We start from the raw sequence: 24,163 nt of genomic DNA on the forward strand, positions 1-24,163 counted from the left end.
AACAGGGGATATACACAGGAATTTACGTGGATTGTTAGTCGATTTTATGCCTTACACTGGGACAGTGCTGTGCATGTTCCGGTGCTGTGCACCCACCCCCCATAGGGTAAATGTTTAGCCAACACCAAGGAGAAAAATTCTATGATACACACAGTATCAGTGCTATTAATGAGAGAGTGCCAGAGCTGTCCTCAGCCTCACTTTCCTGTGCATTGTGTTACATGGACGCAGCATGGGACCGTGAATACCCTCAGTAACTCTCTGCAGATTATCTACATATATTTCACACTGGAGCTAAGATTTCCAATGGGAGTTTTCAACTTCATTTGAATGAGGACTGATTGGTTAAACCACCAGGCAGCTTTGAAAACCTCAGTTTAAATTATTATCTTGGCGTCTCTGCATGGTTCTGTGAAAGCCACATTTAATGATGGCTTTGCTCAAGGCTTCTTTGACCTCCCTGTTTCTCAGGCTGTAGATGAGGGGGTTTACCAGGGGAGTCAGGACCGTGTAGCAAAGAGAGAACACTTTGTTCAGCTCTCGCAGTGACTCCTGTTTCGGGAGCAGGTAGACGATCATTAAGGCTCCATAGAAAACTGTCACCACGATGAGGTGAGAGGAGCAGGTGGAAAAAGCCCTTTGCCTCCCGGTGGCGGAAGGGATTCTCAGGATGGTGGTGATGATACACGCGTAGGATGTCAGGGTTAGCAGGAATGGAAGCAGGGTGACTTCACAGGCTAGGATGGAATTTATCAGAATGACCAGGTGTGTGTCACTGCAGGAGAGTTCCATCAGTGGGATGGAGTCACAGTAGAAATGGTCAATTTTATTCGGCCCACAGAATATTAACTGTGATAGGAATAAGACAAAGATGGTAGTAGCCAAACAACCATTTACCCAGGACCCAGCAGCCAATTGGAGACAAAGCTTGGTACTCATAAGAGTTGAATAGTGCAAGGGTTTACATATCGCTAAAAACCGGTCGTAAGACATCACCGCTAGGAGATGGCATTCGGTAGCTGCCAGAAAGGCAAAGAAAAAGTATTGTGTGATGCAGCCACTGACTGAGATGGTTCTGTCCCCGGTCAGGAGACTGGCCAGCATCCTGGGCAGGATAGTGGAGGCATAGCAGGTCTCCAAGCTGGACAGGTTCCCCAGGAGGAAGTACATGGGGGTGTGAAGGTGCCGATCAGTCACAACAAGCACCACGATGAGGGTGTTTGTGGCCACGGTTGTGATGTAGATCACTAGGAACAGCAGGAAAAGAAGAATTTGTATGTCAGGGAGTTTCCCAAATCCAAGGAGGATGAATTCTTTAACGGTTGTTTGGTTTCTCCAGTCTGTGTCTGCCATGGGCTGAGTCTAGGAACAAGAAAAGGAACTGTGCGATTGAACCAGAAGAACATAGAGTTAAAAGTTAATCAAGTCTTTTGAAATATTTTCAAAGATGTTCATAAACTCCCCTTCCTCTCCCGACCACAGACTGAGTGTCGACTTAAGAGCAAATTGCCAGGAGGTTCAACAGGAGAACAGATGATTTGCACTCAGGCAGACCATCGTCTGCCACCTCAGATCAATAACTACAGATACAGTCCACTTCTCTGGTAGCTGAGTACTAAAAAGGCAGATCAGAGCATGTCTTTATCTGCTATCGTATCCCAGCTGGTGACATACAAGAGCTTAACAAGGATGTTAAATGCTGTATTTCGCTTCTGGCAATGGCCAGAGTCATGCCATGCCTCAGGAGTCGAAATCAATAAATACATCGACGGAAATCTTGCACTGAGATTTGCAGTGCAGTCTAGTGTCCTTAGGCACCGACCTTCTGTGAGAATTACCATAGACCCTCAGTTACGAACACTGCGGGAATGGAGGTTGTTCGTAACTCTGAAATATTCGCAACTCTGAACAAAACCTTCTGTTTGCTCTTTCAAAAGTTTATATCTGAGCTTTGACTTAAGATAGCTTTGAAACTTGACTATGCAAAAGAAAAACGCAGCTTTTCACCATCTGAATTAAAATGAAAGAAGCACAGAAAGTTTGCTGACCTTGTCATATCTTTTCTGTTTCCAGTTCACAGGGCCTGATTCTCATGGGAGACTTCAATCACCCTGACATCTGCTGGAAGAGCAATACAGCAGAGCACAAACAATCCAGGAAGTTTTTGGAGAGGGTTGCAGACAATTTCCTGGTGCAAGTGCTGGAGCAACCAACTAGGGGCCGTGCTTTTCTTGACCTGCTGCTCACAAACAGGGAAGATTTGGTAGGGGAAGTAGAAGTGGGTGGCAACCTAGGCAGCAGTGACCATGAGATGGTCGAGTTCAGGATCCTGACGAAAGGAGGGAAGGAGAGCAGCAGGATACGGACCATGGACTTCAGAAAAGCGGACTTTGACTTCCTCAGGGAACTGATGGGCAGGATTCCCTGGGAGGCTAATATGAGGGGGAAAGGAACCCAAGAGAGCTGGCTGTATTTTAAAGAGACCTTATTGAGGGCACAAGAGCAAACCATCCCGATGTGCAGAAAGAATAGCAAATACGGTAGGCGTCCAGCTTGGCTTAACAAAGATGTCCTTGGTGAACTTAAACGCAAAAAAGAAGCTTACAAGAAGTGGAAGCTTGGTCAGATGACTAGGGAGGATTATATAAACACTGCTCGAACGTGCAGGAATGAAATCAGGAAGGCCAAAGCGCAATTGGAGTTGCAGCTAGCAAGGGACGTGAAGGGGAACAAGAAGGGTTTCTACAGGTATGTTGCCAACAAGAGGAAGATTCGGGAAAGTGTGGGCCCCTTAGAGAATGAGGGGGGCGACCTAGTGACAGAGGATGTGGAGAAAGCTGAGGTACTCAATGCCTTTTTTGCCTCTGTCTTCACAGACAAGATCAGCTCCCAGACTGCTGTACTGGGTGGCACAGAATGGGAAGGAGGCGAACATCCCGCAGTGCAGAAGGAACGGGTCCAAGACTATTTAGAAGGATTGGACATTCACAAGTCCATGGGGCCGGATGCAATGCACCCGAGGGTGCTGAGGGAGTTGGCTGAGGTGATTTCAGAGCCATTGGCTATTATCTTTGAAAGCTCGTGGCAACAGGGGGAGGTCCCTGAGGACTGGAAAAAAGCAAATCTAGTGCCCATCTTCAAAAAAGGGAGGAAAGAGGATCCAGGGAACTACAGACAGATCAGCCTCACCTCAATCCCTGGAAAAATCATGGAGCAGGTCCTTAAGGAATCCATTTTAAGGCACTTGGAGGAGAGGAAGGTGATCAGGAACAGTCAACACGGATTCACCAAGGGAAAGTCATGCCTGACCAACCTGATTGCTTTCTATGATGAGGTGACTGGCTCTGTGGATGTAGGGAAGGCGGTGGATGTGATATACCTTGACTTTAGCAAAGCTTTTGATACTGTCTCACACAGTATTCTTATCAGCAAGTTAAAGATGTATGGGTTGGATGAATGGACTATAAAATGGATAGAGAACTGGCTAGAGCATAGGGCTCAACGTATAGTGATCAATGGCTCCGTGTCTAGCTGGCAACCGGTCACAAGCTGAGTTCCCCAGGGGTCGGTCCTGGGGCCGGTTTTGTTCAACATCTTTATTAATGATCTGGAGGATGGGGTAGATTGCACCCTCAGCAAGTTTGCGGACGACACTAAGCTGGGGGGAGTGGTAGATACCCTGGAGGGTAGGGATAGGATACAGAGTGACCTAAACAAACTGGAGGATTGGGCCAAAAGAAATCTAATGAGGTTCAACAAGGACAAGTGCAGAGTCCTCCACTTAGGAAGGAAGAATCCCATGCACAGCTATAGACTGGGAACCGACGAGCTGGGCAGCAGCTCTGCAGAAAAGGACCTGGGGGTAACAGTGGATAAAAAGCTGGATATGAGTCAGCAGTGTGCCCTGGTTGTCAAGAAGGCTAATGGCATATTGGGCTGCATTAGGAGGGGCATTGCCAGCAAGTCGCGAGAAGTGATTATTCCCCTCTATTCGGCATTGGTGAGGCCACATTTAGAATATTGTGTCCAGGTTTGGGCCCCACCCTACAAAAAGGATGTGGACAATTTGGAGAGAGTGCAGCGGAGGGCAACAAAAATGATTAGGGGGCTGGAGCACAGGACTTATGAGGAGAGGCTGAGGGAACTGGCCTTGTTTAGTCTGCAAAAGAGAAGAATGAGAGGGGATTTGATAGCGGCCTTTAACTACCTGAAAGGGGGTTCCAGGGAGGATGGGGCTAGGCTGTTCTCAGTGGTGGTAGATGACAGAACAAGGAGCAACGGTCTCAAGTTGCAGTTGGGGAGGTCTAGGTTGGACATTAGGAAAAATTTTTTTACTAGGAGGGTGGTGAAGCATTGGAATGGGTTACCTAGGGAGGTGGTGGAATCTCCATCTTTAGAGGTTTTTAAGCTGAGGCTTGACAAAGCCCTGGTTGGGATGATATAGCTGAGGTTAGTCCTGCTTTGAGCAGGGGGTTGGACTAGATGACCTCCTGAGGTCCCTTCCAACTCTAATATTCTATGATTCTATATTTCTATGATTCTTTTTACATTTACATTTAACACAGTACTGCGCTGTATTTGCTTTTGCTCTTTCTCTCTCTCTCTCTCTACTGCTGCCTGATTGCATGCTGCCGGGTCCAAACGAAGTGTGAGATTAACCGGACAGTTCGTAACTCTGGTTTTGGTAACTCTGAGATTGTACTATAATGGAAAACAATCTGACTCTATATCCTGGTGCAGTCAGCATTTCAGTGTCTGGTAGGAAATGGAACAATTTTCACCCCTCGCTCAAGATGCATTTATTCCACAAATTGTGAAGTGGAGTGAATTCTTCCTTAGTTCATGGGGGTGGGTGATGGTGAAGTGCTGAGGGACTGGCAGTGCCTTTTCTGTTTCCCGACATTTGTTTTGTGGCAGTAATAAAATACAGTTCTTTGGAGGGTGGATCTCGGGAAGGGGCAGAGCCAGGCTGACGTGCAGCCCTAACCGGGGAGTGTCCCTCCCCGCTCCATAACGACTGTGGGATGATAATACAGGGAGAAGACACTGGGTGGTAAAAGATGCTGTTCCTGAACTCAGGGTCTAGAACGAATGTGGCATGTGTGATCCGGGCTGGTAAGACTCCATCTCCACTCGCCACCCGATTGGGACATCCTGAGCCAGACCTGCAGCTGGTATAAATCAAGGCAGCTCCCTTTGTGTTTCGGGGTCAGATCCCCGACTGAGAACCTGTCACAAGGGCTGTATGTCAATCTGCATCTCTGTTAAATGGTGCTATGGACCCCGACTGGCACTGATGGGGAAAGGTGCAGATAAAACCATTAACATTCACCTGTAGCAGAGCTCGGAGAAGCTCTAAAGCTGCTCTCGTTCACCCACAGATTTCGGTCCAATAAAAGATATTACCTCACCCGCCTTGTCCCTCTCCTCCTCCCAAAGCACATTCACGCCCCCGTCTGGAAGGTGGGAGAGAAACGCTGTCGGGGAGTCGGGGCTCACCTGTCACCCCAGGGCAGCCCCAGCCTGAAGCGATGAGCTCCTGCTTCTCCGGGTTAGACGCCAGGAGCCAGGATCCGCAGCTGAGGTTCTCGTGTCTCCTCTTCCTGCAGCAGCTGGGTTGTCTCAGTGCAGAGACCTGCAGTTCCCTGGATGGAGACGCAGACGCTGTGGTCTGTCTATATAATGTGCTCTTCCCTCTCTATTTACAAAGTGCCGAGTTCACCTCCCATTTGTTTCCTTCTCCACTGGGGACTGCTTCTCCCTTGATTCACCTGTGAAGGGGGAGAGCCCTGGGAGTTAGCACATCAGACAAACAACTGTCCTGGTGTAACCAACCTCCCATAAGTGAGGGAATTGCCTTTCTGCTCCCTGCGGAATGAGTCTGCCTGGCTCTGCAAGTCTTAAATATAACTGAGTGTCTGTGGAGTGTGTGCCCGTGCAGAGACTGATTCTCCTCCGTAATCTTGACTCATGTCCATTGTTCCATTGTCTCCAGTGAAACAACTACATGAGTAAGATATCGGGGCTGCCAGAGTGGGCGTTGCAGCAGTGCGGTGTAACAAACACACTGGAAACTGACTGTAAAGTAAATGTAATCCAGAGTTTGCAAATGGAAGACTTGGTTGAAAGGAAATCTCTCTCACTCGCCCACCCCCAATGAAAATGTTTCTCCCAAGGAACTTTGTTTTTGTTCATTACAGATGTTTAACAACCCTCTCCCCCTTCTACTGAGCAATAGCAGAACTCCACATCTTGCAGGTTGGTTTCCCATTGGAGGGGAATCCAGTGATGTGGAGTCTGGGTAATTTCTTAGCGCAACTTGTTTGTTTTTACCCCATGTATGCCAGTCCTGGAACAGAGGTGGCCACAAACAACATGCTGGGAATGCTCCTTTTAGGGGTCTCAGCCCATACGCCAGGAGCAGGATTCGCATGCAAGGACCTTCCCCCACACAATACTTTCAGCCCAGGACACCCAGGGTGAAAGCTAGGTCATCACCAGCGAGTGGGAGCTGGGCAAGGCAGGGTGCTTCTCCATATGACCTCTCTGACGAGCGTCACTGTGCTGGTCTCTGATGCTGTTGCATCATGAACTAACTGGTCACATATTTTCAATGCAACAGCCCTCTGGTCTGTATCCTAATAACTATCACAATATTTTCTCTATAGTTCCAGTGTCATTTCTGGGATGTGCTCTGTGGGTGACCTGGCCATCTTGTGTGTTGGATTCTCATTTCTGAGAGATTCCTGCCTCTCACAAAGGAACAAAAAATAAACCATTTGGAATGGGAAGGAAATGTCTAGCATTTCCAGTCCCGAGGCTGCTGGGGTTATGCACAGTGCCCACTCTTTGGGAAACTCTGTTTTAAAGCAAACTGCTTAGGTTTTCTGATCTCTTTGATTTGGCCAATGTTCATCCTAAGAGTCTCTGAGGAGTTCTCAAATCTGTACCTGCAAAAGTGCGTACTGCTAATTGGCCTATTAATCTCTCAGCTTGATAGGAAAGACGTGGAAGAGGCTATGTCTGGTGTTCGCCATCCTGAAGCTGGAGGGACTGGGATCACAAACATATGGTGAAACCTTAATTGTTCATTTCACCACTTTGGTGACAATTTGAGGTGCAAGAGATTTGAGTCTCTGCACAACTTTGTGTCTATTTGAAGACTCCATGATGGGAATATTTTTCTCGTTGTGCCCACAAACCTGTACATCATCTGGCCACCGCTGACAACCACTGCAGTTATGACTGTCTTTGAAAATGTGTTTTTAATGGCACAAAGCAAGATTTAGAGGCAAAAACTCCATGGAAATACGGCCCTTCAAGTCAACTAATTTTAGTTTTGCATTAATTTGCTCTGAAAGTATTGCTCTCTGACACGGTGAAACATTAACATACAACAGGTGTAATGCACAGGGATTGTGTCCTTGAGCTTCAGCCACGCACACATTATCTCCTGCTGGTGTGGGGTGACTGGGGGCCCCGGACGGCAGTGTGTCCAACACTGCAAGCCTTTGGTCTTTACTCCTTCGTGGCCTGATCCATGGGGGGAAGGGGTTCACTAGGACAACGTGGATGAGGTCAGAGATGGAGATGGGAAGGGAAAAAAAGGAAGAGGAGCCACCAAGTCTAGACTGCAATTAAACACCTGCATCTGGTCTGTGTCAGCTGATCGGGGCTCGGACTTAGGGGATGTTTTGATGCCGTGTAGAGTTTTGTGCTCAGGTGTGAGCCCCGGTGCTCTGGGACCCTGCAATTAAACAGTCCCTTAGCCCAAGCTGAGATGGGCCAGCTGTGCGTTTAGCTGCATTGTAGGCAAACCCCAAGAAGGCTGAATGCAGGAGAACAATGGACAAGAAAGCCACAGACAGCACAAATAAAGGGCCCATCAGAATTCAGCATACGCTGCCATTTGCTGGTTCCCTGGGAAAATACCAGATGCTTTCTCAACCATCGAACTTCGTAGCCATATAATGGCCATGACACCCTATCACCAGCCAGCATCCATAATGGAACCGCTAATGAAATCGAGTAACCACTGTGCGTTATAGCCGCCTTTGCCTCACCCCCTCACTCTTTGCTGCCCCTAGTGTCCATTATACAGTATAGCCGCCCCTTTCTCTCCCTTTATCCTCTGTGCCATTCTGTTCTCACCCGCCACCTCTTACAATTCTGAATCTTTTGAACCACAGCATAGCTTGTTTGAAAACGTTAGTATTGATTTGCACGTATGTAGACCCGAAGCTTGATTCTGTTCGATGGATTGATTGAAATACCCTTATTCTTTTGGTACGTGACAAACCACCACAGCAGTCTCTGTGCAGCTTTGCATTTTGGGCATGTAGGGTGATCTGTTGACTATTGAGAAGTTGTCCAGAACTGACATCTGGTCATTGATGATCCTGTTCGTAAAGTTACCAAAGATCATCCTGTGAAACGGTTGCTGTTGTTGAAGTAGACATGTTTTTAGAGCACTGCTTGAAGTAACATCAGCAAATGTTCTGAAACAGAAACATTCAATGGTAAATAAAAATGTTTTATAGTAGTACTAAATGTTTTAAATAAAAAAAAGTGACTGTTGCTCAAAAACACTTGTGTCTTCCAATTACACATTTTAAATAAATGTTAAAAAATTAATATGTAAATAAACAACTAAGTAATACGTGTATGTAAAACCAGAAAGGAACAAAAAAAGGCGCCAGCCTCAAATGTTCAAAAAAGTAAAAATAACAACTTTTACCACCTAGACAGCCAAAAAATGCTACCCTGATGATGCTGGAATCCACCTAAAAAAACAAAAACAAAATAAACAACAATGGTGGTCATGCTTGCAAAATATGGGTGATTAATAATCACACCAAGACGCAGATGCAGCATAACAAAGCAAAACCCATAAAATAATATAAAAGCTTACCCCATAAAAGCAGACAAAAAATAAAAATGTTGGGTTTGGTTCTACAATCATCCTCCAGGAGCATCGTTGCGCACCGACAGACCCATGTGCCCTCCCTCATGTCTTAGCCACCTGGCCAATGGACTAACAGGAGCACCTTAGGCTAGTAATTATTCTCCATCTTCATAGAACCTTGTGTGTGTGTGTGTGTGTGTGTGCAGGCAATTGCTTTTTAGGATTTCTATATTCACAATAAACATGGCATATTGCCTTGTCCCCCTGAATAAAATCCTGCTGTTTATTTTATAAGTATAACATGTATTTTCATCATAGGAAAACACCAGAGAGAAACACAGAGGATCTAACCTGCAGTGTGCATCAGAAGAACAGGGAAGGGGTTCATAAAGTGGCTGAGCTAAGAATAACAGCAGAATAGCCTGAGAAAGTAGCAACAGATTAACACTTGCCATAATTCTTTCTCCATTTGCATTTTCTAGAGCTACTTTAACATATTGTCAAAGGGGGTCTGGTTTGTCAGGGAAGATTTTTTGGAATACAGATTCTTATGTTTCTAGCCAAGTGATGTATGTAGATGTTACGGTGAAAGGCACACCACTAAATAGTAGTAAAATGTCACTTGGGCACCTCTCTTCACTGTGCGCTCATGTAAATCCCAATCTCAATTCCTGTTAATTTCTGATGTGAAATTGGGGTTTCAAGTCCCTTCAGCAGCGGTGAAAATCAGACCATCCTCTGCAGATTTACAGGGACGTGACAAAGTGAAAAATATTAAGAAGGAGAAAAGGGTGATTTTCCCCTTTCCCTTGACTCCTTTAACACTCCTTTAAACTCAAGCATGAGTTTAAAGGAATCAACTCATTTTAACCCTTGTTCTGTCTTTTTAAAATTGATTTTATTGTATGGAATTTTCTCACAAAATTGCATCTCCTTCCATATCTGTCCATGCTGCAAGTGGACTTGGATATATTTGAAGGATCCTGTTCAGGCTCAGGTGTCACAGCTCTCTTTTCCCAAAGGCTAGCTAAATGGCTGGAGCTAGACACCACCCTGACCATATGTAGGTGCTTACATGGCCCCTGTGATTAAAGCCAGCCAGAAAACTCTTCTAGAAAATTTCCTAGCTAAGAAAAATACATTTTTCTAGAAAAAAAAACCCAAACCAAAACCCTGACATTCCAGGGAAAACACCACTTCCAGTGAGAACTTTGTGCTATTCCTACTTTTTAAATAAAATTTTAATTTTGGACTCCCAATTGGGAAATTTGCATTGTCTGTCAAGCTTAAAAAACCTCATTTCATTTCAGATTTTCAAACTGAATAACCGAAACGAGACTGTGTTTTCTGTTGAAATGAAACAAACAAACAAAAATTCATTCTGGATCCATCCAAGACTTCGCCTGAGAAAACAGAAGTTTGCCTCCCGCAGAATGTGGAGCACAGATTGGATTTTGGGTTTTTATGGTTCAAAGTTTCATGTATGAAAAATCTGGTTTTCTGACCAGCTCACCTGCCCATGCAATACTTGAGCAAATCAAATAGGAATGTCTGAGTCCACCATACATGCCTGGGAAAAGCAAAGCCTTGTGTCATTTCACACACGGGAACCTGAGGAACAGGGAGACTGAAGGACTTGGCGAAGACTGGAAAGTATATCTCAGCCAAGGGTGAGGGTGGTGCCGGGGAGTCTCGACAGGGCCTGGCTGAAGCTTGTGGAGACCTGGGCAGGTGAAGGCAGAGCCGCCCCAGCCAGACCTGGGGTCCCTGCCACTGTCGATCTAAAACCAAGAGTCTGGCAGATTTTAAAAAAGTTAATAAAAACTTGTGGAACTCACTGCTGAGTGATCATTTTATTGTGTTTAAAAAAAGAGTGTTTGCTTATATCAATTTTAAATGTTCAGAATTTCCGTTTAATCAAATGCTTTCTTGAGGTCAGAATCAGACACATTGTGTCTTGACTGATGCTACAGAAAAGATTTTGCACGTCTTTCTATGTCACACAAGTCAAATCAAAGGAGTAAATGAAGATTTACACTCTATTCATAGATTCTAACGTCAGAAGGGACCATTGTGATCATCTAGCCTGACTTACTGCATAACACAGGCCAGAGAACTCCCCCCAAACAATTCATAGAACATATCATTTGGAAAAACACCCGATCCTGATTTAAGAATTGTCAGTGATGAAGAATCCACCGTGACCCTTGGTAAATTGCTCCAATAGTTAATGTAAAAATGTATGTTTTTTTTCCAGTCTGTTTTTGTCTAGGTCGACGGAAGAATTCTTCCACCAACCTAGCTACCGTCTCTCACCCTCATTTGGTCTATAACCCATTATTCTAAATTCACCTTAGTGTGACCCTTACTGTCATCTTGGCTGCAGGAGCCCTGGCTTCTTTCTCTAGGCTAGGGCAGTTTGAGAGATGGAGCAGAAGAAAACATGTTTTGTAAATGGAATAAATCTTTCACCTTCAACTTCACGCCACAGAACTCAATGTATGTGACTTTCCCCTCATCCAAAGTCCACTCTTGATTGTTGGCATATAATTATGTGAGCGTGAAAAGAGTTTTGTTTAAAAGCGCAGACAGCAAACTAAAACTGTTCTTTATCTGTGTGTGAGTGTGTGGTCTGCAGACTCTGCTTTCGGTTTTCTTTTCCTTTAAATTAATTATTACGTATGTGTCTTGGGTGATACAGGATCTGGCTCAAAATGGATAAAAAATTTATTTCAGTCTTCCAGGGTAATTATTCCATACAGGACGTATAAAGAGAATTATTTCCAGTGGGTTTTGGAAGCTGACGGCTTCAGCCGCGGTTGTTTGTTCTGTCCATGAAGATGTGACTCCCCAGACTCAGTTATTAAAAATGCCATTAAAAAGTGGAATCAGGGGAGACCTAGCTTTCTCCTGCAACACCTACAATTTTGAGGCGGCATCTGCAGTTCATAAATAGAGGCAAAAGAGATGTTCCAGCTGAATCTGTGGTACCTGTATGGCCCATCTGGACGAGGCAGGTTTCTTTACTAAGAGAATCCAGTACACTGAAGAAAAATGAGAAGGAAGAACTGAAATGTAGCCACCAAATCCTGGAGAAATGAGAGATCGTTGTTTCCTGTCTGAAGTTTCCTGCAGGTAAACATCATCCCGTCCCCACCCTGCTACCGCTTTGGATTGAAGCAGTCCCTAACTTTGTTGGTTGCAGCGTAGTTGTAGCCCTGTTGGTCCCAGGCTATTAAAGACAAAAGGTGGGACAGAGAACATCTTTATTGGATCAACTTCCCTTGATGAAAGAGGCAAGTTTTCGAGCTGATGTGAAGAAGAGCTCTGTGTAAGCTTAAAATTTTCTCTCTTTCACCAACAGAAGTTGGTCCAATCACAGATATCACCTCCCCCACCTTGTCTCTCTGTCGTTCCTAATGCACATTCAAATGCAAAATATTAATGGCAGTCCCCAGAATGTTAAGACCGTTTCATTTTCCAAATCAATGGGATGTGTAATGGTCAGATGTGTTGTTACAGTAGGTCACTGTTGAGAAAGGGAGGGTTTGATTAAGCTGGGGTATGTACTGGTTTTCAGTGTCTGTCGGAGATAAGAACAGAAACCGTACGGAGTTGTGGAGTGTATTATTCACAGTGCAGTATGCCATATGATGATCTATACAGTCCCTTTCTGACCAGCTGCTCACAACACCCGCATCCCTGTCACAGCTGAGCCCCTGCGAGTCGTGCATTAAGTGATGTGCCTAACGTTTCTGTTCTCTCTCATCCTCTCCCCAGAGGGAGGACTGAGTACAGTGCAATGTTTTGTTTGTCAGGGTTTTGCTCGGGGAGATTTGTTTTGAAACATAAATGCTGCTGTGTTTCTGTGTTGGAGAAGACAGGCCAGAGAACTGCACCCTGTATTTGGAGCAGACAGTGGTGAGGTGTGTCATGGTCCTGAGTCTGAGCCCACTGAACGAATTCCCCCAGGAACTGTCTCTTGAGACAGCTCTGTCTCCTGCACAGTTGAGCTTTCCTCTGGCAGGGGTGCCAGCTGTCATCCATGGTCCTCATGCCAAAGCATCAGGTGACCTGTACTACTCACTTATAGACATCCAAGTAAAACTTCTGCCCCCAAGGAGGGGACTAATTCGTCCTACTAACCCCCTCGATCTTCTGCAACAACATACCATTAAAACAAGACAAAAAGTGAGCACTCAGATAAAGATACACCACCTCCGATTGCTGGAGGTGCTGCTTACATGAATCTCTTCCAGCTGCTCTGGGCCTGGCTATTGAGCACATTAAACAAAAGGACTGAGACTTTGAACTTGACTCAATAGTCTACGAGAAGCCAGGTAGAGAGCAGAGGACAGGTTTGAAGAGGCTAAAATAGAAGCTAGGGATGCAGGAGACGTCTCATCTCCAAGCTGTTAAGGTTTTGGGTGGGTTGGGTGCGTCTCAAAATGAAATGAACTGCCACAAAACAAAGCTTCCTTTTGCGTTAATAGTTTCGTTTATTTTTTTCCACATAGCAATAGGCTGAAAGACTTTAACAAAGTCTTCTCTGTCTTTTATACTGTCCTGACGCCCCTGCTCAATCCCCTCATCTATAGCCTGAGAAACAAAGAGGTCAAGGAAGCCCTGAGCAAAGCTTTCTATCACTGTACGGATTTTAAGACCCTGCAGAAAATTCAGATTGCTTCAAGTCAGTGAAACACGATTGGTAACTTTGATTTTCTTTTGGGTCAGTGAGATACAGCCAGGCATCCCATAGTTTTAGCCATTGGAATAAGCCTTGCGACTGTGCAACTGTCACGTCTGCAAATAGGCAGGCAAAGCAAAAAAACAGCAGAGAGTGCAGGATCTAATGATCCTGTTGTATAAACGGTTTGCATGTGCAGGAAGATAATGTTTGTAGCAAAATTAATGAAGTCAAATAAATAAATTTAGCTTACTGTGTGTCACTTCTTTTATTTGATCTTCCTTCCTTGGTCAGAGCTAGTATTGGTATATCTATTTGCGCTGGAAACTACAGCATCTAACTCCAGTTTATATATAAGTTTTGCACCTATAGTTTGGAGTTAAACACTTGTAATGTAGGTGAGAATCTGAAATGCAGGCAAAGGTTGAAATATTGGAATTTCTTCCCGGGTGAAAATTAAATTTGCTGACAAGCTGTTCTATCTATAGAACTATCAAAAGTTTCCTTTATTGAGTCTAACTTTTATCATTCATACATTTTCTCTAGCTCTTCATCTTCTCCCTTCATCTCTTTTCGTCTTGTCTTTAGGGCCTGAGGGTGGAATTCTAGGACCAGGATTCAGTAGCATTCGCATGTCCACGTTTGGTAGTATCCACCTGGCAGGATGCTTTCTCAGATCACAGAAAACCAGGCATGCTGTGATGTTCAGTGCAACATGCAGTTTTGTCTGTAGTCCTGTTTGGATGAGCACTCATCACCCAACCAGTGAGCTATTTAAAAGGGACCAGGCTGTCTGTGCAGTCTCTGCTAGAAGATGTGTAATTTGGTAATTAATTATTTGATCTATTGGAGTGCAATGAGGACTGATTCTTGTCTTGCTTATGGTTGGTTTAGACTGGAGGGCTAAATAGATAGAAATTCTATGATGCAATTATATATCATCAATGTGTGACAAACTGGGGAAACGTCTGTATTAGATCTGAGAAATATTGCGTTTGACTTGGTTTTCCTGTTCAAGTCTATGTTTCTTCCAGACTCAAAGCACCGTTACATCAAACAAGATGGTAAAGCGGAATGGTAAAGAACTCAGGAAGGGTAAAACAATGAGACAGATAAACCACCCTCCCAGGTAACTGCTTCAAATAATGGGCTGGGACATCATTTGAGGGATGAATCTACGGGCTAGCACCACCCAGGTTAGGATGTTTTTATCTCCTGGAGGATAGGGATGATATCAAAAGACTGAGGGGTTAAAAAGGCGCCCTGGGCTGAAAGGGAGGGAGGGAAATGGTCAGGTTAGATGGAGATACAGAGCCAGCATGCTGGAGGCTGACATGGAGGCAGACTTAAAACAGAGCAGCAGGCATGGGGAGGTGGGTGACATGATTAGACTGAAAGGGAAACAAGATGGTGTTAACAGATACCTTTTGCAAAGATTTGAGAAGAGCTGTAACAGTATTCTCTTACCGCTCAGCGGTGCTATGAGGAGCCCTAATGTTTCTAGAGTGCTTTGAGATGGTTAAAGGCAACAGCTACAGAAAAGCAAATAGTTTTTCACATAATAAAATACATATTGTAATTGGTTCTGGTACCAAGACAGTATGTTAAGGTCAGGAGTCATTACAGATGTGTTAGGAATTCTTTAAGGGACCGGGACAATTGCCTCTACATCTGGAAGGATGATTCAGCAAGAAGTAAACTTTATTCATAAATGATCTGGAAAAAAGGGGTAGACAGTGAGGCAGCAAAGTTTGCATATGATACACAATTACTCACGATACTTAAGAGCAAAGCTGTCTGAAGAATTACAATAGGATCTCACAAAACTGGGTGACTGACCTGGCAACAAAATGGCAAATGAAATTCAGTGTTGATAAGTGCAAAGCAATGCACATTGGAAAACAGAATTCCAACTCTACATACAAAATAATGGGGTCTAAATTAGCTGTTAACACTCAAGAAAGAGATCTTGGCATCGTCATGAATAATTTTCTGAGAACATCTGCTCAGTGTGCAGTCAAAAGAGCTAACAGAATATTAAGAATCATTAGGAAAGGGACAGAAAATATCATAATGCCACGATATAAATCCATGGGACACCCAGATCTTAAATACTGTCTGCAGTTCTGGTTGCCCTCACTCTTCAAGAAAGATATATTAGAACTGGAAAAGATACAGAAAAGGGCAACAAAAATGATCAGGGGAGTGGAACAGCTTCTGTATGAGGAGAAATTTATTCCTACCTTTTTATTTCCTGTCTTTTAACCAGTTACTGATCCATCAGAGAACCTTCCCCCATGTCTGCTTACTTTACTTCAAAGCATTTGGCGTGGCACCTTGTCAAAGGCTTTCTGAAAGTCCAGGCACACTAAATCAACTGGATCACCCTTGTCCACGTGCTTTTTGACACCCTCAAGGATTCTAATAGATTGGCGAGGAGTGATTTCCTTTTACAAAAGCCATGAACTGGAACAATATTTTTAAAGTTGGTGAAATGTTCCTAGAATATTGCGTACACACTATACATCATCAACGTCATCGTCATCAGAATAATAACCAGTCACTCAGTCTGGTGTTGGATGAGAGTGATCATGTTCGTTATTTTTTTCAATGTGTTTCTCTCGTCAGGCACATGGAAGATAAAAATCAGACGACTGGGTTTGTCACGGTGGGGTTTGTCACGCATGCAGAACGTCAGAACTTGCTCTTTGTGGTGACTTTCATCATGTACATGGTGTCGTTGATGGGGAATATCCTCATCAGTGTCACAGTTTGGCTTGACCTGGCCCTTCACACCCCCAGGTACTATTTCATCTCCAACCTGTCCTGGGTTGATGTGCTACACCACAGTCGCCATCCCCAAGATGCTGGAGAACCTGCTTTCGCAGGACAGAACCATCTCTTTCAAGGGCTGTGCTGCCCAATTGTACTTTCTACTCCCCCTAGGGACCACCGAATGCTTCCTCCTCACTGCCATGGTGTACGACCGCTTCTTAGCCATCTGTAACCCTCTGCGGTACATGGTCCTCATGAACAGGCAACAGTGTGTCCAGCTGGTGGCAGGCTCATGGGTCAGTGGTTTCCTGCGCCCCCTGGGGCAGACCTCACTCATCCTCACCCTGCCCTTCTGTGGGCACAACCGGATCAACCACTTCTTCTGTGACATTCCTCCCCTCTTGACCCTGGCCTGCGGAGACACCTCCATGAATGAAATTGCTGTCTTTGAGGCCGGGATATTAATTACCTTGATCCATTTTTTATTGATCCTGGGATCTTATATCCACATCATCTCCACCATCCTGAAGATCCCGTCATCCCAAGGCAGATGCAAAGCCTTCTCCACCTGCTCCTCCCACCTCATGGTCATCACGCTGTTCTACGGCTCCGCATGAGCCATGTATCTGCGACCCAGGTCCAGCTACGCCCCGGAGAGTGACAAATTCCTGGCCCTGTTCTACTCCCTGGTGATGCCCACATTAAACCCAATTATCTGCAGCTTGAGAAACAAAGATATCAATAAAGCCCTGAGGAGGGCGATCACCTCAAATGTATTTCTTCTCAAGAGGTGAATAGGGACAGAGAGGACTGTGGGTCACCTTGTTACCCCCTGCCTTGAATAAGCGGGAGTCTTTCATGTGATATCTGGGTGCCAGCTCATGATACCCTCCAACTTTCAGCCACTCAAGCACTTTCCTCTCAGCTACGCCAGCCCTAACTTCGCCTTGCAGTTTGCCACCAGTACTTAAGCCTCTTTGAATCATTCCCCCAACACTGGCTACTCACAGAAATTCCCGATCCTCTGCAGCCAGATATGCCGTGTATCCCAGTTTACCACTTTCACCTTAAACCAGCGCTCCTGCATACCACATAGCACTTGGGAGCACGTACAATAAACCAAAAGGAGGTTTGGGAGGAGTGGTGGAAACACATGGTTACAAAGCAAAACAAAATATGAACCTGGGTCTACACTTAGCAATAGTTACTTTTCCTGTCTAGTAAGGTGGATCCCACCCTGTCTCCCCAAGTTACAGAGCTGGTTGGGTTTTCATTGTATTACCCACAAACCACACTGTAGTGTCCCCTAATTCAATGTCCCTGGGAAAATACAAACTAATCATTTCACTGTCCTGCAAATAATTCATTAGTATTATAGAATCATAGAAGATGAGGGTTGGACAGGACCTCAGGAGGTATTCTAGTCCAACCCCCTGCTCAAAGCAGGACCAACCCCAACTAAATCATCCCAGCCAGGGCTTTGTTAAGCCGCAGCTTAAAAACCTCTAAGGATAGAGATTCCACCACCTCCCTAGGTAACCCATTCCAGTGCTTCACCATCCTCCTAGTGAAAAACCTTTTCCTAATACCCAACCTAGACCTCCACCACTGCAATTTGAGACCATTGCTCCTTGTTCTCTCATCTGCCACCACTGAGAACAGCCTAGCTCCATCCTCCTTGGAACCTCCTTTCAGGTAGTTAAAGGCCACTATCAAATCCCTCCTCGCTAAACTAGACTAAACTAGACTAAACAAGTCTAGTTCCCTCAGGCTCTCCTCATAAGTCTTGTGCTCCAGCCCCCTCATCATTTGTGTTGCCCTCCGATGGACTCTCTCCAACTTGTCCACATCCTTTTTGTAGTGGGGGGCCCAAAACTGGACACAATACTCCAAATGTGGCTTCCCCAGTGCCGAATAGAGGGGAATAATAACTTCCCTCAATCTCCTGGCAATGCTCCTACTAATGCAGCCCAATATGCCATTAGCCTTCTTGACAACCAGGGCACACTGCTGACTCATGTCCAGCTTCTTGTCCACTGTAACCCCCAGGTCCTTTTCTGCAGAACTATAAGCAATGATTGGCCTTAACTGAGATCAGGTGAACCCCCTGTGATAGGGCCTGTGCAACACAGAGTCTGAGATTTTCAAAGCTGACAGAAACTTGCATGTGAATTTCCATTAAAATGCGTTTGCAAACCTCAGCCTAAATATACCAGGCAGACATTATTTTCCACGTTTGACAGATATGGGAGGGAGGCGAACAACACAGGGGTGAGGAGCTGAATTCTTACAAAGGTGAACAGTCCCATATCTCCCCCTTTGGGATGGATGGATGTTTCCCTTCTGACTGCTGTGCAAGTGAGATGGACAGAACTGGGATGGTCTGTGGACATGATGGATAGCTGGGGTGAGATTGCCAAAACGGCCTAAAGGGATCTGGTTGCCCAGTTTGCACTGGAATATAGTGAGTTGTTTTGCCCTTACACCCTTCTGAGGAATAAAGTTATCAGGACATCCTAGAGCTCTGTGCGATTCCCCAAGGGAGTAGCTCAAGCACAAGGAATCATTATTTGCAGAACAAGAAAAGTTGAGATCCCATAAGAATGATCATACTTTTTGCTCCCTAAACCAGCTTTTATCTCAGGATCTCAGAGAACGTTGCAGACAGTCATGATACTTCACAACCCTTCAGCTGCACCTAGAAGGTCTCCCACCCAAGTATTGACACAGCCTGATCCTGTAGGAGAGTAAAGAGTTAAAAGCTGGACAAGTGGTCAGGCCTAAGCTACAGGGAACGGGGTCAAGGCACAGGCAAACCTTGTTTCTGTTAATTGGTGTGAATTCTAGTTACAGTCTGTTATCTCTCTTCTTCTCCTCCCTTCCTGGCCATCTGCGCAGGGGATGAGTCTATCGCTATGCCTGCGCAACGCCTTTTGGTGGGAAGAAAGCTTTATCTTCCTTCTCCCCCTGGCATGCCTTAACTTCAAAGAACATTAGTGTAAAATGTATAGGTTTGAAGATGATGTGCCTGCCCTCTGTAGGGTAATCCTGTAAACAACAAACGGGGAGGGTATAATTGTATTCATTATGTAGTTATTATTATTATTCATTTTATAGGTGTCAATGTCTCCAAATAAGGGTCTATAGGGAGTTGCTGGAAATGTATACATTTACAGACTGTTATGGATAAAAGAATTGTAAAGTAACCCCCCGTTGCTCACTTGTGGCGTCGAGGTGGAACGAGCAGGCAATAAAGGGTTCTGTCTCCCCAATCCTCCCCCGGGACAACCTGTTTGATTATTTCTAACAGATCCTGCTTAAAGGATCACGATACATATTGTTATCCCTGCGAGATGTATAAATATTATTATCTCCATCTTATACAAGGGCAAGCTCAAGCACAGAGAGGAGAAATGGCTTCCCAACATGGTCAGAGTTTGACTGGGAAGATCAGCATAGATATTTGGGAATAAATTGGGAGACAATTATTCCATTTGGATTCCAGTTCCGGGCTCCCCAGGAGGGTATCCCGGAGAACCCACGGAACGAAACGAGACAATAAAAGAACAGCAGTGGACTCTCCCATAGCATCTCTTTCATCATAGTGTTCCCACCAGATGTCTCACTAAAGAGAGGATGGCCTAAGCCAGCCCATTCAAAGAAGAACCCCAGGGCCGCAGAGCAGTGTGGATGACACCTTCGAGGGCACTCTCTCCTTGGAGTCACCGTGCCCCAACATGTCTCTAGGGGACAATGTGTTGCAGTGACTGGGGTGGAGGGGGGGACTCAGCAGTGGGCGCTCTACCCTTCCAATCAGTGAAGACCCAAATGTCCCACAATGGTTCTAGGGAGTGCCGTGCTGAAGAGAGAAGGTTGATGGGTGACACAAGCTTGGAAAACCTGCCTTACGGCAATAGACTCAAAGAGCTCAATCTATTTAGCTGATCAAAGAGAACATTTAGGGATGAATTGATCACACTCGATAAATACCTATCCGGGGAACAGAAATTTGATCCTGGGCTCTTCAATATAGCAGACAAAGGTCAGACAAGACCCAACGGCTGGAAGTTGAAGCGAGACAAATTCAGGCTAGAACAGAGGTGTGCCTTTTTAACAGCAAGGATCATGAACCATTGGCACAAGCTACCGAGGGTCAAGGTGGATTCTCCATCACTGACAATTTTTAAATCAAGGCGGGATGTTTTTCTAAAAGACCTGCTCTCGTTCAAAGAGCTATTAATTCAGAGAACTTCGTTGGCCTGTCTTATACAGGAGTTCCGCCTACATGACCACACAGCTCCCTTTTGGCCTAAGAACCTTAGGGTACCTCTACACTGTGGGATCCGGGTGTGATTACCCTGCTTGTGGACAGAAACTTGTGCTACCTCTCAGCAAGTTGGCAGCCTAGCCAGAGTAGCATGAGAAGCAGCATCTCTGTGTTTAGATATAGACATGGCTAGAGATATAAATGTAAACAAGATACCAGTGATGGACCTTGCTTTGAATTTGAAAGGTGTTAAAGAAAGGATGGCTCTGTAAAATTCATATGTATTTCAGACAGAATAAGGGACAGTTTGAATTGGGGATAAATAATCCTGGATGCTACAGCCAGGACAAAGGTCCCATAGTGGACAAGAAGATCTCAGCACACTTTCCGTGGCAGGATGGTGGGAAGTGGTGGGTTCAATAATCAATGTACGTGATGTGATCCTGACACCCAGGCTGATTCAGAACCATAGAAAAGTTTGGCCAAATTGTTTAGTTTAGACAAGGAAAATAGTTCGGTTTGGATTATAATGTTAGAATATTAAACACTCGTAAGTATTGTAGGTGTCTGATATTAAATATACGTACGATATAAAATTAATATAATAGACATCAGAGAAAAATAAAACAAACAGGAAAGTAAAAAAATGGAATGTATTTAATGTTTTTACTGAAGGAATTTGGTGAAATCAACATGAACTTGCAAAACAATTCAGTGTTGCTGAAGCTACATTTTCTTCCAAAAAAAGCCGAGCGAAAAATGTTGCCGTTTTAATCTCAAACCCCAGTCTCACGGCCTCTCTCTTAACTTCCATTGTGCACCCCACGTCATGGCTACAGCTTCTGGGATACCAGTTTATCTCCATTAACATAGGGCTCCTGAAGCAATCTGAGTGGGTCTATTTAGCGTAACGCATGAGGTACGGCGAGCACTGGAAATACTGTGACTGAGCCCACTCACGTTGATGTAATAATAGCAACCGGGCGGTCTTTCCAGCCTCTCCGTTCCTGTGTCTCAACGCCTGCCATCTCACTTTACCTACCCAACAGGCGGTGGAAAGGAATAGTCAACCTCATGCCTGCAGAACTGCTCAAACGCGGTGTTTTGCTTTGTTTTTTTATGTGTAATTTCCCGTGTAAAGGTTGACTATTTGGAGAAAGATTTCTGAACTGGAGGGACCTTTGGTCTAATTTGATATCTAGAAGGGATTCGGGACCAGCTGTCTAACCCAGTATGTAGACAGGATACAGAACTGTCCCAGTAGCTCTGATCTGTTACATAGGAAGAATATAAGATTAGATGGACGCTTGTTTTTTAGCAGGTACATAGTATGAACATAGGAACAGATGGACCATTGATTGGATACAGTGTACAGGGATAAGGATTTCAGACGGGATAAATCAATGGTGTTTTCCAGTGATAGAAAACCTAAAGGAATAGAGCAACCATTGCTTTGCTCCACTGTGTAGTTGAGATACAGGACTAGATGGACCATTTATCTTTTTCTTGTCCAGCATGTAGAAGGCGTGCAGGGACAGGTGAACTATTGATCTGCTGACGTATGTAGAAGGGATATAGGACTAGAGGGACAATTTTTCTGGTCCCCTGTGCAGAACGGATGCAGGAATGAATGGACCATTGTTCTGGTTCAGCAGAAGTCAGATTTCCAAAGTGATCTGTCTCTCACTCTCAGGATCTGATAAGAGAGACCTATTCCTCCCTTCTGGTGGGATTTCCCCCAAGACCTTTTCCACTCGATTCATCCAGTCCTCTGGAATCCAAAAACTCAGTTCAAACCCTTACTTCCGTTCTCTTGCATTGCTCCTGCAAGGCGACACATTGTCTTCCTCAAGGCGCATATCACCTCCTTGTTCCTCAGGCTGTATATAAGAGGGTTGAGCATTGGGGTGACAGTGTTGTAGAAGACAGAGCTGGTTTTGAGCTGCCCCATGGAGGAGCTAGACCTGGGTCTCAGGTACATGGAAATTACCATCCCAAAGAACAGGCTGACCACGACCAAGTGAGAAGAGCAGGTGGAGAAGGCCTTATGCCTCCCTGCGGTGGAGGGGATTTTTAGGACTGTGCCAAGGATGCAAGCGTAAGAGAGAATGATTAAGGAAAGTGGGCAGACCAGTGTGAACACACAGCTCACCCACATGCCTGTTTGTGCCTGGTCCTTCCCGGCACAGGCCAAACTCACCATGGCCGAGATTTCACAGAGGAAATGGTCTATCTCTCTGTGACCACAGAAGGACAGCTTGAAGGTGGACACGGTATTGATGGCGGAAATCAGGAAACCGCCCGCCCAGGCAGCAGCCACCATGGCCACACACTACTTTTTGGCCATGCGGAGAGGGTAGTGCAATGGGAGGCAAATGGCGACGTACCTGACGTATGACATAATGGTGAGAAGGAAGCACTCCGTGATCCCAAAGGAGAGGAAGAGGAACATCTGGGCCATGCAATGGGCGAATGAGATGGATCCCTGCTCTGCCAGGAGGTGGGCCAGCATCTGAGGCAGGACGCTCGAAGTATAGCCGACCTCCAGAAGTGACAGGTTGGCGAGAAAGAAATACATGGGGGTGTGGAGGAGAGGCTCAGCGCCAAGCAGGAGAACGGTGAGGAGATTCCCAAGTAAGGTCACCAGGTAGAGGGAGAGGAACCCCACGACCATGGCCAGCCGGACCTCTGGATGACTGGAGAGTCCTAACAGGATGAACTCCTGGGGCATAGAAGTTAGGTTGCCGTCTCCACTCCTGTTCATTTTGTCTGCAGGTGTAAAGATAAAGAGGAATAATCATCATCATTTAGTGGCTCTCAAAATTTCCAGACCACTGCGCCCCATTCAGGAATCTGATTTGTCTTGCAGATCCCCAAGTTTCACCTCACTTAAAGAACAACTTGCTTACAAAATCAGACATTAAAATACAAAGGTGTCACAGCATGCCGTTACTGCAAAATTTCTCATTTTTACAATACAATTATACAATAACTCAGTTGGAATATCAATGTTGTTCTTACGTTTCACTGTATAGCACATAGAGAAGGATGAACAAGCAATTGTCTGTATGACATTTTGGTTTGAACTGCCCTCGCTAGTGATTTTTATGGAGCCTGTTGTGAAACTAGGCAGCTGTCTAGATGAGTTGATGTCCCCCTGGAAGAGCGCTGCATACCTCCAGGGGTACGTGTAGCCCTGGTTGAGAGCTGCTGCGGTAATCTATTAAAGAGATACGGTGGGGGAGGTAATATCTTTTACTGGGCCAGCTCCAGCTGGTGAGAGACAAGCTTTCAAGCTACACTCCAGGAGTTGGCCCAATCAAAGTGGCTTCACTTCACTTCACCAAATCACTTCACCCCCCCCTTGTCGCTTTCATTTCCAGGGACCAACAGGGCTACAAGAACACAGCCAAAAATCACCTGAAGTACTGACCAGTCTCCCCTCCCCCCCATTACTATAGCGTCAGAGCCCTCGTAATCACTGTTGTATTGATCCTCCACCCCACCCTGGGAGGCAGGGCAATGCTCT

General features: G+C 45.3%; 1 protein-coding gene and 2 pseudogenes across 1 annotated transcript; 1 reads left to right on the forward strand and 2 right to left on the reverse strand.

Moving 5' to 3' along the window:
* Positions 1–372: 372 nt before the first annotated feature.
* Positions 373–1,356, reverse strand: LOC137145774 (olfactory receptor 6B1-like). Its single transcript, XM_067536696.1, has one exon. It carries the CDS (start codon positions 1,351–1,353, stop codon positions 373–375), a length of 981 nt encoding a protein of 326 aa, XP_067392797.1. The 5' UTR covers positions 1,354–1,356.
* Positions 1,357–16,224: 14,868 nt separating this feature from the next.
* LOC137145775 (olfactory receptor 5V1-like) lies at positions 16,225–17,161 on the forward strand (annotated as a pseudogene).
* Positions 17,162–22,420: 5,259 nt separating this feature from the next.
* On the reverse strand, positions 22,421–23,398 carry LOC137145776 (olfactory receptor-like protein OLF3; annotated as a pseudogene).
* Between the last annotated feature and the right edge of the window lie 765 nt (positions 23,399–24,163).

This window comes from Emydura macquarii, unplaced genomic scaffold (genome assembly GCF_026122565.2).
Source record: "Emydura macquarii macquarii isolate MOO-44397 ecotype Brisbane River unplaced genomic scaffold, CSIRO-AGI_Emac_v2 contig_3633, whole genome shotgun sequence".
Taxonomy (NCBI): domain Eukaryota; kingdom Metazoa; phylum Chordata; order Testudines; family Chelidae; genus Emydura; species Emydura macquarii.

What these genes read in the sequence shown, in the direction of transcription:
- LOC137145774 (XM_067536696.1), bottom strand. Translation starts at nt 1,353, where the DNA reads ATGGCAGACACAGACTGGAGAAACCAAACAACCGTTAAAGAATTCATC.